We start from the raw sequence: 16590 nt of genomic DNA, 5'->3' as shown, positions 1-16590 counted from the left end.
GAAGGACCGAGATAGGGACAGAGACAGGGACTACCGAGACCGAGATAGGGACAGGAGAGATCGGGGTAGAGATAGAGACCGTCACAGTGATAGAGATAGGGACAGGGAGAGAGACGGCCATCGGGACAGGAGGGATGACAGGAAGAGGAAGTCCTACTTTGAGAAGCCTGTGGAGGAGGTTTGTTCTACTCATCATTCTGTCCCCTCCTGTCTCCAATGCTGCAGACATTTATTCTTCCAAGATAATTGATTCACATCATTGTGCTTGTGAATTTAAAACGAAAGTCCTTTTTACAAATTAAATATTCATTCCCTTTGATTTCAATTTAATAATTGACGATTTTCTCCACAAATAATGATGTTTATCAGAATGCTTTTATGGGGTCAATTAAATCTATGAAAATTATGATAAGAATAACTTTCATGTTCAATCTTTACTTAAGATGACAATTTGATTGTCAGAGCGTAATTATTGCTAGGATGTGTGTTGCAATAAGTAATCTGTGTGTTACAGGATGATGACAGGACGAAAGGACCAGGGTCAGCTGGTGACCTTGTCAAGACAATCAACGACCGCTTCAAGGTCAGTGACAGAAATGAGGCAACCTTACTGTGACTGTATGATAATATATCCTAGATACAATCTCATGCACTTCTAAATTCAATTTGATTAAAAAACCCACCTCATTTCAACTTGCCTTTGTGTATATCGTGCACATGTATGACTCTTGCTTTACAAAAAACAAAAAAGCAGTTGAGTTTCTTAAAGAGCTTAGTATTCAAACTCCCATGCATCCTGCAATGTGATACTTCTGTTGAAGTGCTGTGAATTTTTGATTAAATTTGTTTCATGATTTTCAGGATCATACTTTTACATATTGTTTCTTGTCAGATGTTTTGAATTGATGTCTATTTTTCAGAGTTATGCTGATGTGGAAAAAGAGAAAGAAAAGTAAGCTAGTATTAATGTCTAAGAATTATATTCATAATAGATATTTTAATTTTGTCACAGGCTTTTTATGTTCATATACAATTTGTGATCAAGGACTGCACTGTTTTAAATCTGTGTGTGAATTGTAGGGAGAAGGTTGATAAGCACAAGAAGTGGATGGAGAAGCTCCAACAGAAGACACTCATTGACAGTTACGCCGAGTGTTATCCGGGGTGAGAGACTGTTCACACATCCCAGTAACCTTGTTATACTTCAGATACATGTTGTCTCATTACCAGATTTATTGAAAAGGGATAAAAATATATACAAAATGCTTTCTCATTATGTCATGGTACATTCAATATATATATAATATTTCAATCACTTGTTCTCTTTCAGTATGGAGGAAGCTGATGATGCTTTGGGCGACTCTGATGATGAGGCAGACTTCAGCAAAATGGACCAGGGCAATAAGAAAGGCCCTATAGGGCGATGGGACTTTGACACCCAGGAGGAATACAGCGACTACATGGCCAACAAGGAGGCCCTGCCTAAGTATGGACTCAGTCTCTCTTCTACTAACTTGTTTCTTATTAGGATATCTGTAAATACTGGCTGATAATATTCTTATTGTCATGGAAAACATTCAGCTGTTGTTAGTGATATGTTGACCATCAATAATTGGAAATTTATATTTTATTATGTCAAGTATAAAGTCCAAGGCTAGATGGTAAGAAAGTCACAATCAGCGAATGATCTAAACAGACGTAGAAAAGGTGCAAAGACTCGTCATTATTATCTTTATCTGCTTTTCAGGGCTGCCTTCCAGTATGGAGTCAAAATGGCTGATGGACGCAAGACCCGTCGTGCCGGGCCAAAGGACGAGAAGGCCGAATTAGACCGACAGTGGCAGAAAATTCAAAACATTCTGAAAACCAAGACTGGGGAGCCCAACGAGAAGAAAATGAAGCATTGATTGAAAAACAACATTATGTTAAAAAAATGTTATTCTAGTGACTAAATTCTCTGAATTTGTTTTCTGATAAATTGGACTGTGGACTAAAATCATTGTAGTGTGATACTTCGATCTTTATGTAATTCAAGTTTTCCAGTGTTTTTTGGGTTTTTTTAACCACCAATTCAATATTAAATGTACAGTGTATGTTTATTTGGAGACTAAATTTAATGAGTCTGGTGATATAAATTGTAATATAGTGTGGGGGAATGATGAATCAGCTGTACTTTGAAGTAGAGGAGCTTTTTGTTTAATTTCTTTTGATTTGGTTATGTGTATAATCTGGTTTACCAGAACAAGTGCATGTAAATTCATTTCATAGACTGTAGTCATTATCAAGTTTTGTATATAAGTAGAAATGTGCGAAATGCACAAAATAAATTGTTTATAAAAAATTTTGTTTTGCAAGAGAATTTTTAAAAATGATATCATAATGCAATGATTTGAATTTTAGACAAGGTTTATGATATGCATCTTTGCTATCCAAGGGTTTTTGGTCCACGCCGGGGAGCGAAGTGGACCGAAAACCCTTGGCTAGCGAAGATGATGATACATGTATGTAGCTGTAAGTGTTCATCAGATATCATTACCAAAATATATGGGACGTACATGTAATTTCACATACGGGCATATAATAAATGAACTTACTTAGACTGTTTTACATGCATTTATTAAAGATACAAACTAAAATATATAAATAACATTTCTAAGAGAACATTTACAAATTCAATACACTATCACAGATAAAAGAATTTCTGTCTATGGACGGCCAACATTCATTTCTGTCTATGGACGGCCAACAATAAAACTGAACTCTAGGGTGACCTGAGATCAGCTGATCACCATCCAAAGTCTTCATCAGATCCATTGTTGCTGGAAAAAAAAACCAGTCCATACACAGAGTTATGACAGGTGACATCAGTAACTCAAGTATTAGGAATATGTAAGGAGAATTAATAATGACCGAGTAAAATGCAATACTTTAGTTTATACAAACCTTTGAATGTCTTCAGCCACAGAGAACTCAGACTGTGTATCCTGAAAATAAAAATGGATGATGCATAAATGCAAGGGTGGTGATTCTTCCTCCGAAGCTTGGTTCAAAACTGCGGTACCAATTACACCCCTGCGAATGTGTTCGGGATGTTTTCTTTATCGTTGCTAAGTATTTAATAAATCCAGAGGTGCCCGAATGAAAGTTCACGAGACTTCACCGAGATGTGCTCAGTTCCTGTGAAATTTCGAGCGGAAGTATGAGTGCTCGGATAATATTCTCAAAATACGTAAGTACAGGTCGTTTTTATATCATACCCTACTTGGATTTATGTTAAAACATGAAAACCTTTCAAGATGTATGTCTTATTTCACCATCTAGCGGTTATTTATACGAAACGCTAATATTCAGAACAGAGTTATCGTTCGTGTTCAACCACGTGTAAAGTGGTTGAAAGTATAGACATTAGGTTGCTTAATAAAATCATAGCCATGTTTGATGCTTGTGGTGTGCAATACCATGTTTTTAGAGAAATAATGGGTGTCTGTTCTGTATAAAAACTTAGTATATCGAGCCATTTTCAAGGAACATTCTGCATAAAATAGTATAGTCTGTTGCACTATTGATGCTATTACTAGGTCAGGCGCGGATCGAAAATTAATCATCAGGAGGGATCTCTACAAGCATGTTAATTGTTGCAAAAGCAGACAAGAACTATTTTTTGTATTGTCGCATTTATTTCTAGAACACATTTTATCCACCAATTATTAATGAAGATAAAGTTTAGAATCAATAAACCTCTAGATTTATATTTGATTACAAGTACCTAGATTCTATGAAATAGACTATAAACACGAGGCATGATTTTTACTGCGAAACTGAAAGGGTCAAATAAAATCACGTGGTCTAAAATTTAAATGACAATAACATTCGCAGGGGTGAATTAATTGCTTTTTTAACAGATAGATTTACAGTGCTATGAAGAGCTAAAATGGACAGCTAGACAGATTAAAACAGTGGGAATGTACCGATCAGATTTACAATACTAGTACTTACAGCTTGGCTGTTGGTGCCTTTGGACCACACATCCATCGGTTTCTTTGCAACCTAACAAAATAACAAAAAATAGTCAATTGTAAATTCATTGCATGTTTGTATACTTCAAAATCTGTTGCTTAGCAAAAGGATCAAGAATTTTCCATCTCATTTACATCACGAAATGTCTAGATTTTATCAATTTATTTGATTATTTTCCACTTTCAAACAATCAAGCATCTTGAAAGTGAGCTTTATATAACATGCTTGTTTGTCAAGTTTTGAGTCATAAACACAGTCATTAAAACAGTCCAAAAAATTAAGATGGATCGTAAGTTGTAAAACAATGACTGCAGTGCTGATGGGAATTTTGATGCCTGTGTACCTTACATATTACTTAAAATGTCACATTGTTCATAGAATTTGCAACCATAATTGAAAATAAATAATTTGAATTGTGGTTTTAATTTTCATGTACCAGTATGTCTTTTATTACAGCTGTTAAAACAAATCACATTGAAATAGTTTCATTCTAGTTGTAATGAAATGCAGTTTACAGAAGCCCAAACTGCCTAAATATATGTTATATTTATTTAATATGAATAGTCATTAAATTAAATCCTGAAAAAGCCCAAAAATCTTTTTAGTCTCAAGTGAAATGATGTTTGTCATCCAATGTTCTTTAAGACAGTGAATTATTTTTGCCAGTGCAAAATCTTGTGTTCAAGACGCTAGCATAATTCTTTAAACGTAATTAAAAATTAATTCATCTGATATGAAACTCAACTGAAAGATTAAAAATTACATCCTCATTTTTGCTTTAATAAAAACTGCTTGATCAAACTCCCTTTAAAGATCTGGATGGTCAATTTTGAATTTTTCTTACCTCCTTGAAAAGAAAGTTCAGTGTAAAATATATAGGTAAATATTCAAAATTCTAAGCCAAAAAATTTGGATTTTTTCCTGAATAAAATAGATATCTAATGATGGTTTGTTGACCGCCCAGTCTCCCTACTGACATAAGTTTGTCTTATCTAGCATTAATCTAGCTCCAATGAATGATGGCTGATGATTGGCACATTGATGTGTTGAACTGACTGGTGCTATGGACCAATGTTTCATGTTGTGAATAGCCACACAGTTACCTTTCTCTTTGTCTTGGTCTGCTTAAAATAGCACAATTAAATTAAAATCTGTATCTAGTCTTCAAATTTGATTTCTCATTTTGTGAGACATATTGAAAAGCTTGCATTTGTTATCTTTTTCTCCTAGTACACTTTCCCTGATACATGTAACTACAAAAAGACCACGGCTGTATTGCACTTAATTACCAGTTCTCAAATATTCTTTCTAAATTTTCTTATATAAAACTCTTATGCCGATTTCAGCCACACCCTTATTCTTACTTTGTGTCATGATGTAACCAAATCTGAATCTTTATCATGTATGAAAAAGACTTCTTTGTGCTCCTCTTGGGGTCACAGTTTGAACAGTTTTACACCATATCATGATGTTTACATAGTTATACATGCATCACAAATCATTCTTCTTGAAACGATTCATACAAAAATCCCCATTACATTCCCATGTTGAACTATGCACCCTTCACTTAGCCACTTTTGGTTGAGGGATAATGTTTTTACAATTTACAATCTACACAACACAAAGATGCTTTCTTGTTATTTTAAGCATTTCTGGAGCACTGTTTCTTGGGAAGAAGATTCTATAAGTCAAGCCCCCTACTTTCTCTGTTTTTCACCCTCTTCTCCCCTTCATCCCCTTTCTTTTACCTCTTCCTCCTCTTATACATCTCATTTTATAAAACACCTATTCAATTGTCACTGTTTTTAAACCTCTTCCCTTCCTCTCTTCTTATTTTCCCTGTTTCTCCCAGCCTTTCTTCTCCCCTTCATCTTTCCCTATTTTCCCTGTTCCTCCCAGCCTTTCCTCTCCCCTTCATCTTTCCCTATTTTCCTCGTTTCTCCCCAACCCATTCTTCATCCCTTCATCCTTCCCTATTTCCAACCCACTCCTCTCCCCTTCATCCTTCCCTATTTTCTCCATTTCTCCCCCACTCTTCATCTCCTCTTCATCTCTTCCTCTCACCTCCTCCTCCTCCTTCTGCTTCTGCTGCTGGACCATCTCCATGTACTGCTTCATCACCGGGTCAATCTCCGGCTCCTTCGCCACTGCCTCAGACTTCTCAGATTCTACACCTTCCTCCTGACAAATAGTTATAACAGGTCCCAATGTAATTCTCTAACAGTAGACATTCAATCAAAATATCAGTACCATTGATAGCACAGACTCACTCCAACAAAATTTTCTCTAACAGTATACATTCAATCAAAATATTGGTATCATTGATAACACAGACTCCCTACAAATATGTTATTGTGTCAACATCCCTGCAATAATTAACTGTATATGTATGCATACATTGTTAAGACAATGGATCCCCTACAAGGTGTTATACAGATATATAAAGTGAAACTTCCATACCAATCTTTTCAGCTCCCTCTCTTCCTTCTCCTGTAACTCCTGTTCTTTACGCTGCCTCTCTTCCTCCCTCTGTCTTCTCTCCTCCTCCCACTGCTTCAGCTCTTCTTCCTGTTGTTTTTTCTTCCTCTCTTCTTTCCTCTTCTCTTCTATCATGTAAAATCATTACAAGTATAATTAAAAATCTGCTGTAAAACATTTTCAAACAAGATATCAGTGTAAGATGAGGTAAAAGTATCTCCATCTAATACTCTGAAGAAAGTACCTGGTAATAGTTCAAACAATTGAAACAATGAATTTATTTGGTTAACAAAATCAACTGCATTTTTAAGTTACCTTCATTCACTGCATCATCCTGTGTGGGGGTTTTCCATGCACTGTCCAGAGAAATGGGCTGTAATCGACCCCCAGCTGGAGGTCGTAGTGGGGTCATGACCTCTGTCACAAAGGCAGCTATTGACAACACACGATAGAATAATATCAGAATTACAGTATAAATGTTCAGAAAATTGCTCACACCTTTTACATACATAAAAAAAAGAATATTTCTCAAATTCATTAATAACTACTGGTATGGCTGAATCATCAGACTCACAGGAAGCCTTTGGCATAGTTCATATGTACAAAATGTAGCTGTACAGGAAAAACCAGCTTAGCCCTGTGACACAGAGTCACCGAGAACCAGTACCTGATCCAGGTTTAGGTGAGAGTTCCTCTTCACTTGACCTTGATCCTGGGACAACTACAATACTGGGTGACCCTGGTCTGGCTTCAAGGTCAGACACCGTGATTGGCCGGGGCCGCTCTTCCACTCTTTCTTTACTGTCAAAAAATAAATAAACATTCTGATATCTGTGGTACAGTATTTGGTTTCAACAAAAATTCAAAAAGCTATATATGCCGTGTTTAACACAGAAAGTGGTAAAACTGACATTATGTTTTCTTTATTTTCTAATTAGAGGCGAGTTCAACAGAGTGAGCGCTCGAGATCGCTCGCAAAAATTTGTGTTGTGGGTATAGGGAATTTTGGCGAACAGAATGGTGGTCTATTAATTTTTTAATAATAGTTATTCTTTCATAAAGAAAAATATGAAGGATTTAATTTTTTGTCAACTTCAAAAGATTATTTTCACTAATTTTGTAAACAAACTATCTGTCATTCCTCTTCCCCCATGCTGCTTCTCTCGATTTCTTTTCCGCGGTCTTGTGCAGACATACACTTAATATGTGAATCATTTATAAATATTCATAAGAACACTTTTACTTCTTCTAACATAAAATAACCATAATATTCAATTAATACCAATATAGCTGTAAATGACATATATACATTAAGTTGACAATATTAAACATACTATTTTATTAAAACAAAAATAGTTGGAAAATGTGTTTTAGTTGGACTTACTGGTTTCCATCGTCTGACATTGTAGAGAGGTCAAACCTGGGCGGGGCTTTCCTGTCTGCTCCAGACCCAGTCAGCTCATGGAGACTGTCTGAAATAATGAATCAACATGAGATTGGATTAAGTAGGCAAGTTCTGGGACAGTTGCAGAAATATCAGTGTCAAGACAGCTCCATACCATTCAGATTTCCTCCAGAAGAGGATTGCCTCCCTTGGTAAGGAGTAGATGACAAAGGTCTGTGTATAGGGCTGGCCACAGGGGAAGCAACTCTTTTCTGACTCTGTTTTTCTGCAAATTCAGAAAATTAGAAATGTTACATACATCAATGGTAGCTTTTCAATATCATGTACATTGAAAGTATTCATTGCACAGAAACCCTACATCAAAAACTTAACATGGTCAAATGTCAAGATAACTTGACAATCTGAAGAATGAACTGTGCATTGGAAAAAACAAAATTCAAAGAACTTGGTGTATCTGTACCTTGTTCTTTCTCTTTCAGATGTGTATCTTCAACGACTCTTGCAGGTTTTGGGTGATCCCCAGGGCCAGAGGCTGGATTGGATAGTTTGTAATGAAAATCTCGGTATGCTGCTTCTAAATTCTATAGAAAAACACAACAAATTTTAGTAGAGAACAAACATAAGAAGATATAAAATGCACAAATAATTGGAAGCTGCAAGCATTGGATTACAAATAATTATTTGTGGGCATGTCTAATTCATGAAATAGAAACATAGTATTACTTGGGCCTCCCTTTCCAAACTCTTCAGTCTATATTTAGCATCAGCTACTACATCTGCTGAGTTGACAGAGGAAGCGTCGTCCTCAGAGAATGCTGGGTAAAGCCTCCTCTTCCCAGTAGATGGCAGTCCAAACTCGGCCTCAATTTCATTATAGACGTCCTGCTGGTCATACTCCTGCTGGGCACGGGCGGGGTCGGGGCGCCGTGGGGTGGTCTGTCTGGACCTAGGCAGTCGGAGGTACTCCTCCACTTCCCCCACCCTGTCCCCTTCAGCAGGGGCTGCCTGAGTGGGGACGCGGAAAGATACAGAACGGCTGCAAAATCAGGATACATTACGTCAAAAATTTTATAGACAACTAAAACCAAAAACATCAATGGGAAGTAACTATTTTCTACTTTTAGATACAAGATACTAAGTAGCTAGTTATTAAAATCATCACAATATTCTTAGTTCTCCTACAATTTTCATTCACAGAAATATATATATAGTGTTTAAAAAAACTGGAATTTCACAGTACAGTTAAATCAGCTGAGGAAATCAATGTTAAATCCTTACTTCATGTTGTTTCCTTCTTCATGTGGTTTTCTGTAAACCTCATTTGTCAAAGCTGAAAAGTTAGAAACAATTAAATAAATCTGCTGGCATAAACCTCTGTGGGAGATTAGCAGGTACCACTTAAATCTATGATTAGGTATACCTCTATGAGTGATTGACAGTATACAGTTGTTGACTGGGGTCGAGGGCAACAGTTGATCTGTCGGACCGGCTCGCAAACTGTTGCCCAAGGCCGAAGGCAACAGTTTGCGAGCTGGTCCGACAGATCAACTGTTGCCCGAAACACAGTCAACAACTGTTTTGTTATACCCCTTCTAATCCATAACACGTTTTCGCAGAATGTGACGTCACAGGTCAACAGTTTTTTTAACAGTCGATTTTAACAATTCCAATCTAATAGTTCCAGTCCAGCAGTCAAAATGCTGGACTTTTTTTCATATAGAGTTATATAGTAACTGTTTTAAGGGGTATAACAATAGAATCTATTGAAAGCTATATACATCCATGAGTGATTGACAGTTTGAATCTATATTACAGAGTGTATACCTCTATGAGTGATTGACAGTTATAATCTATATTACAGAGTGTATACCTCTGTGAGTGATTGACAGTTATAATCTATATTACAGAGTGTATACCTCTGTGAGTGATTGACAGTTATAATCTATATTACAGAGTGTATACCTCTGTGAGTGATTGACAGCTGAGCCCTCAGGTCCACTAATTCCTCATTCATCTCCTTCATCTGTAGAGTCTGGTCCTCAAATCTCCTCAACAGGTCCCGGTTCCTGTCCATCTACAAACACAGAATGTTAAATTTTCCTTCTTTTAATGTGATTGTGTTCTGTGCATTTTCTAGAAGAGAACATTCATTTAAATGAGTAACAAGGCTATACAGCTGTCAATCACTGCCAATCAGCTCCCTACCTCCTCCTGTAGGCGTTTCTCCAGCTGCTGTTTGGCAGCGTTGCCCAAAGTCTGTTCCTGTCTCAGACTCTCCTTGGCTTTCTCCAGATCTCGCTGTAACATCAGGGTCTCCGGGGTCGGCCGTCTCAACTCCTTCATCATTTCCTCTTGTCCTGTAATCGTTGTTTACATATTAACCACAACATTCATCTTCTAACCAATGTAGAATTTTCCCCATACATTTTTTTTGTAGCTTTTATTTCCTCCGATTTAGCACTTCAATATCATAAACTTTTGAATAGTGTTGTAAAATTCTTTTGAAAAACTAGATAGAATAATGGTAACACATACTTCCTCTTTCTCTTTCATTGATCTGCATGACCTCAGAGAGCCTCCTATTAAAACAAAAAAAACATGCATCAAATACACCTATGAACTTTTGATGGTATCGTTCTCTATATTCATGTATGTACAAATTCTCAAAGTGACACAACCATACACACTCCTGATGGTCTCATCAGAATAAATAGACTTTCCCATTGATCATACTTGTACACATTTCTATAATGTCATGTCTATACATACGTTCTGAGGGTCTCCAGTTCGTTCTTCATCACAGCATTCTGCTCCTTCAGCACCTTGTAATCTGCCATCTGAAACATTTTTCATCAATATTTAACATTTCTGAAATTTTGACTCAACTTATGTTACTCAACATTTGAAGTGTCAGTTCAATGTACACTTACATCTCTGAGCTTGGCGTTCAGTAATTCGTTCTGTCTCATTGCTGACACTTCACCATGTTTCTCTTCTTGTACTCTGGTCTGAAATATAGTCAGGAATTAATCAATAAACACTGAATATAAAATATCATTTCACGTGACTGTCAGTATCTTTTGATAAAAGGTTCACATACATAAAAAATAATTTTTTCTTTGTTGGTATATCAGTTATGTTCATTATTTTTTAAGTAGCAATGTAATATTGATCACAGATTCTGCAATATCTTCGCCACAAACCATCAACTTGAAGGTTTTTAATCTCTCTTGTTTTATGTACATGTAGTACTAAATATGAAACCACTTACCTCCAATTCATTAATTCTCATTGTTTTATCCTTGAGTTCGTCCCGGATACTCTGAATTCTCTCCTGTTCATCTCTTATCCTTCTCTCTTCATCTGAAACAAATTGTTTAAATCCCCAGTAAGCATGCTTCATGTTTTAAAAAATTTTGGAAATTAATTATATCTACAGTATCAAGTAAATATTGTAACATACATCTCAGGTATTCGTTTTTAGCTTGAAACAAGCAGAATATTCACTTTAATAGAAGCCCTTTGAATAAGGATGCAATCAACTGACTGAATACAAAAATACAAGAGATACTATAGACTATAAGAGTACTATAGACATACCTCTTGCCCTGGCTTCTCTGATTTCCAGATTTTGGGATCTTTCCATGTATTTAGCCTGTTCTTCAACTTTGAATCTAAAACACAAATCAAGAATTTCACTGTGTGCTAGCTATTCCGGCATTTATTTTTTCAAAAAGCCCCTCACCACAAATACCATGTTTAATGAAGTAAAACAAAAAGAATGCTCTGAACTGTTTCTCACTTGGTCATTTCATTCTTCAGCTTCTGTTCGTACTCTCCCTCCATCCTTCTGACTTCCTGTTCTCTACGACGGAGGTCGGTCTCTTTGTCCTTCACTCTCTGTTCATTTAGTTTTCTTTCTCTATAATGTTGGTTAAAATTTAAATATGCCTACATGTTGTTCTTGCTTCTATATGTACCAGTATAGTTTGTTCCTTCCACTATACATCTTGGGTTTTTTTCTACTTTTTTTACAAGGGAAAGATATGTTTTAAGAAAATACATGTTTTAAAAAAATCAACTGTGTCTCTTTAAAATTGCCAAAGAGTAAAACTTCAATGCAAAGGATTATTCTTCAGTCATTAGTAATACATGTACATCTCAATAGGATTATTCTTCAGTCATAAGTAATACATGTACATCTCAATAGATGTGTAAATTATTGTTATCGCTTTAAGGTAAAAAAATTCAAACCTTTCATTGGCTTCTGACGCTCGTTTGATCTCTGCTTCTCTCTTGCGTAAAATCTCTATTTCCTCTAAAATTGACTGTCTTTGGGCATAAATTTCTTTTTCGTGAATCTATAAATAATTGTTGACATTGTTTTTAATGTTCAATGCGCAGTTCTACACAGAGAGTTCTTACAGACAAGTTAGAAGCCACTTTTACTTTTTACTTTACAGTAGACTGTGTTAATTAGACCTACATCTTGTTCTCTCTGCATTCTCTCTATTGAATTTCTTTCTTTATGTAACAGTGAATCAGACTTCTGTTGATATGTTCTCTCCAACTGAAAAAAGAATAAAGTATGTTCAAATAACCATAGAAAAGGGAATGTAAAAAAGTATCAATTTCCCATTCCCTCCCGCCTCATTATTCTCCCTGTATTTCCCGCCTCATCCTCTTACCTCCCGCTTCATTAATCTCCTCTTACCTCCCTCCTCATCAATTTCCCCTTACCTCTATCCTCATCAATCTCCCCTTAGCTCCTGCCTCAGCAATTTTCTTTCTTACTTTGCCTCATCAATCTCCCCTTACCTCTCTTGCCTCATCATTCCCCCTTTACCTTTCTCACCTCATCAGTCTTCCTTTACCTCTCTCACCTCATCAACCTCTTGAATCTTGCCTCATCAATCTCCCCTTACCTAACACCTCATTATTCTCCCCTTACCTTACGAATCATCAATCTCCCCATACCTCTCACCTCATCAATCTTCCTTTACCTCTCTCACCTCATCAACCTCCCCTTACCTCTCACCTCATCAATCTCCCCTTACCTCTCACCTCATCAACCTCCCCTTACCTTTTGCCTCATCAATCTCCCTTACCTCTCGCCTCAGCTGATCGAACTCCCTCCGACACTGCTCCTTTTCCTCCAGACGAATCCTTGCTGCCTCATTGTCCTTAATCCTGGCCACCTGACAATGAACACACTCACTTTACTCATTGTGGGTTTTTTAGCTTCTCTGTGGGGATCTAATTTTGTGGATGTTTCAGGTTTCAGATTAAGTAAGATAACTTCCCCTTTCATAATTTATTTTCATCGGGGATGTAAATTTGTGGGGAAGGGTAACCCATGAATAACATAAAAACTGAGCCACCAAGAATTCTAATGTTTCCACATTATTTAGTTTAATATAATGTCTAGGCTTCAATCTAGGCTTCAATTCATACTGGTAATTTTCTGTCCCAAGTTTTATTTGAAATGTAAAACTGAGCTCCTACAACTTCATAAAGTAGGGGCTATTGCTATGGTACTAGACTTGTAATGGATTTAAGTCAGTCTTACCTCCAGTTTTAAGTCCGTCCTGTATCTCTCTTCTAGCTGTCTCTGAAATGACATTAGTCTTTCTTCCATGGCTGTTGCTCCTATTCTAAAATTTTCATCCCGCTTTGAGGAGTAAAATTCTTCCATTTCTCCCAATTTCTCATCTAGCAGTGCAAGAATATGGATATATATGTACATGTAAAAATAATGCAAATGATTTTTTGACACATAATTTTATACATTTTCTAATTTTCACTGTATGCTTCAGCTTGTATTTTCGGTAAAATAATAATTTATGTAAATTATCATGCAATAAATTTAACTTGGCCCTTTTATTCTACTCCGTTACATGAAATACAGTTAAAGATGACTTTTGGAGAAAGGGTGACAAATATATGGGTACTTGATTACATGAACTTCTATGCATCAATTTACATGCATCTTTTAATTTTATGTATCAACAGGCATATTTTGAACAAGAGATGCTTTTGATGATCTCCACTTACCCAGTTCTGAGACAACTCCGATTTTGATAAGGTCGGTCTGAGTACCACTTTCCTGCACAGCGTCTGAGTGAAGAGAAGATAACTCACATAGCAGCTGCCACAGAAATCCTACAAAAGTTTACAGCTTTAACCACTCGCAGTCATCAAATAATTCCTCAGAAACAAATCTCTGATCATAAGGAATTAAATTTTTTTAAGAGGGTAAATCTTGTTCTAATAATTAACAAAATCAATACATTTGTGCGTCAATCTAACTAAGGTGGTGCCATCTAAATGACACAGATTAAAGTTTTTTATTAAATTGTGTATGTATATGATCAAGTGTCATTTTTCATTAAAATAACTTTTTTATTATGATAAATTCAATATAAACTTTAAAAATATTTGTCTAACAACTGACCTTTTTTATTGGAATCAGACTGGCCCTGTGCCTGAAATACACAAAGTAAGTGGGTAAATTCAATCGTTGAGTTAGGAGTTTTAATTTACCATTTCCTGACTCTAATTCCTTGCCACTTACCATTTTACGGTAAAGCCGGGACTGGGAACTGACTCCAAGAAGTTGAAGCAGGTCATGTGTGGTGAAAATCTACCATGTAAAAAAATTGGAGATTAAAAGTCCTTTTTATGGATATCAAAAAGTGCTTGGACAATCTATGGTATTAGCAACTGGTCATAGAGATATATTGTGTATGAAATAATTGTGTAAGTGAATAATTATTTGGTTTAGAATAGAATTCTTTTGGACATAAAAAAATGTATTGAAATTTCAGATATTTGTAAACCAACTATTCAATAGTCATACATATTTTATTTCATAAACCACTACTAGCACTGAAAGTGTATCCTCTGGCTGTATTCAGACTTACTTTGTCCCGCTGAGTTGAGCTCTCTGGCAGGAACACGCTGAGTGAGTAGTCATACTTGCAGTGTCGTAGATGGTCAGCCACCAGGCTGTTAGATGCTCTGTGTAATAGGGACCCCTCCTCCGCCTCTCTCGGCGTCCTCTCGGTAAGGTTTCCTTTGGTTGTTTGCTGTAGTTCTGTTACCAGTTTGTTTCTTAGCTGACTCTAAATAAACAAGAAATTATTATACTTAATATGCTCATTTTACATTTTGTATTTGCTGTACTGCCTTTAAATTTTGTTGAATTATAAATATTATCACCACAGTTAATGAGTAATCATACATTATATTACAGGTGCTAACCTTGATCTTAATGTTTTGGGTATTAAAATTTCATACAAACCACTTCTTCTGAATTACACCTACAATCTTCAATGATTAAAAATATTTTTGTTGGGTAACAGAAAAAAAATTAAAGTCTATAAGCACATGTGCGGCAACATGTATACAGAAACATTCCATTAGTTTCATATCCAATTTATAAGTAAAGCATTATTTACCTAATGTTATTGTTGCTGAATGCAAGCGTATTATCATGAATATGTCTGTATCTTAATTGAGGTGGGAATCTGCTAATTACATCTACAGCATGAGTAAAATGTGTTAAGACAATATTGAATCCACAACATTAATAAATTACGTGACATCAACACCTTGTTAGTTAAGGTCAACTTAAGGAGAATTCAAATTCTATTCAAAAATTTTGTTTTCACAATTGTAAGCATTATTACAGATGTTGAGGAAATTCTGGATATATCTAGGAGACAGGTGTAAACATGTTTCAGGTTAAAATACATTTGGTTTCTGGTAGTTTTCAAACACAAAACAGCTGATTATGTATGTATGGGGCGTTAACCTTTATCGAGTCAAACAGTCCGCGGTCCCTGAGATTGTGGTATAACCGATTTCTCAACTCCTCAGCCGACAGGTACTCTTGTCGCTCTCGCTCCATGTCTTCCAATGGTCAGGGAATGAAAATGGAACGAACTGCAGTATATATCTGGTAGAAATCTACTCCATTACATAAAATACCAGTCACACATGTGGCATGGGCACACCAACACGAACTGACTGTGGTTTGATACAAAAAGAAGGAATTTTTTGCTCTTGATTTTCACAACTTTTGAAATATTCCGCTTTGTTTACATCGGATATCCGGATGGTATATGATGAACGACTCCAAGGAGTTCCGATGGAAACAATCCCTTTACAGGGCTTTGATAAGTCATACTCTTATCAATTCGAGTGAATATCCAGAGAGGAACGTTTATTTTATGCAAATTTGAACCGCTTGGCAAAAACATGATAAATTTCGAACAAAACGATATTAGAATACACAAAAAATGAACATACAATATTATCTATCAATCATGTAAATTTTTGCATCAAATATGATTGCAACAAGAGAAGGGATTCTAACTATAGTCTATAAAATAACATGAAAGCGCATTCTATTCATCAACAACAGTATGAACAAACGAAGCTTTATACAAATCTAAACGACATTTTGGTATAGAGTATAATTCTGTGCATTTCTGGTAGTATAGTTGGATACATTATCACGCTTTTTTGGAGAAAATGTCCATTACATAACTGCATGGGTAAACTACTGAAAAACTCCAATATGAACAAGTATTTTGAAAATATTGTTTTCAGAGACAAGTGAAGTGAATATTGTTTACTTTTTACTAGTTTTCTCAATAAATTTAATAAAAAAAAAATTTAAAAAA

At 35.8% G+C, this 16590-nt stretch overlaps 2 protein-coding genes across 4 annotated transcripts; one reads left to right on the top strand and one right to left on the bottom strand.

Moving 5' to 3' along the window:
- Positions 1-4: 4 nt before the first annotated feature.
- LOC128170132 (protein Red-like) lies at positions 5-2599 on the top strand (the record flags this gene model as incomplete). Its single annotated transcript, XM_052836084.1, has 6 exons — positions 5-178; positions 515-583; positions 921-952; positions 1081-1164; positions 1331-1486; positions 1748-2599. Coding segments are annotated over 6 exons (675 nt in total), but the record flags the coding sequence as incomplete, so codon positions are not given.
- On the bottom strand, positions 2595-16012 carry LOC128170133 (centriole and centriolar satellite protein OFD1-like). 3 transcript variants are annotated; one of them, XM_052836085.1, is made up of 30 exons: positions 15717-16012; positions 14824-15024; positions 14475-14543; positions 14355-14385; positions 13955-14062; positions 13470-13612; positions 13009-13098; positions 12387-12470; positions 12155-12261; positions 11703-11822; positions 11501-11574; positions 11172-11263; positions 10831-10908; positions 10670-10737; positions 10436-10479; positions 10106-10257; positions 9863-9974; positions 9179-9230; positions 8624-8936; positions 8361-8481; positions 8055-8165; positions 7880-7967; positions 7163-7296; positions 6811-6927; positions 6478-6623; positions 6082-6198; positions 5121-5141; positions 3997-4047; positions 2944-2984; positions 2595-2819 (listed from the first exon to the last, which is right to left on the bottom strand). In XM_052836085.1, exons 1-30 carry the CDS (start codon positions 15810-15812, stop codon positions 2786-2788), a joined length of 3015 nt encoding a protein of 1004 aa, XP_052692045.1. In that variant the 5' UTR covers positions 15813-16012; the 3' UTR covers positions 2595-2785. The 3 variants fall into 3 exon arrangements, with proteins under 3 accessions (XP_052692045.1, XP_052692046.1, XP_052692047.1); XM_052836086.1 differs by having other exon boundaries at positions 5121-5138; XM_052836087.1 differs by lacking the exon at positions 5121-5141.
- Between the last annotated feature and the right edge of the window lie 578 nt (positions 16013-16590).

This window comes from Crassostrea angulata, unplaced genomic scaffold, assembly GCF_025612915.1.
Source record: "Crassostrea angulata isolate pt1a10 unplaced genomic scaffold, ASM2561291v2 HiC_scaffold_326, whole genome shotgun sequence".
Taxonomy (NCBI): Eukaryota; Metazoa; Mollusca; class Bivalvia; order Ostreida; family Ostreidae; genus Magallana; species Magallana angulata.
This window is presented reverse-complemented; position numbering and strand designations above follow the sequence as displayed.

Bases quoted from the DNA above. Each gene is read 5' to 3' on its own strand.
- LOC128170133 (XM_052836085.1), bottom strand. From the start codon at position 15,812: ATGGAGCGAGAGCGACAAGAGTACCTGTCGGCTGAGGAGTTGAGAAAT. The intron at 10,909-11,171 runs GTAAGTGGTTTC...ACTATATTTCAG, and splicing joins TGAGAATTAATGAATTGGAG to ACCAGAGTACAAGAAGAGAA. The intron at 10,258-10,435 runs GTATGTGTTACC...CAACGATTACAG, and splicing joins CAATGAAAGAGAAAGAGGAA to GACAAGAGGAAATGATGAAG.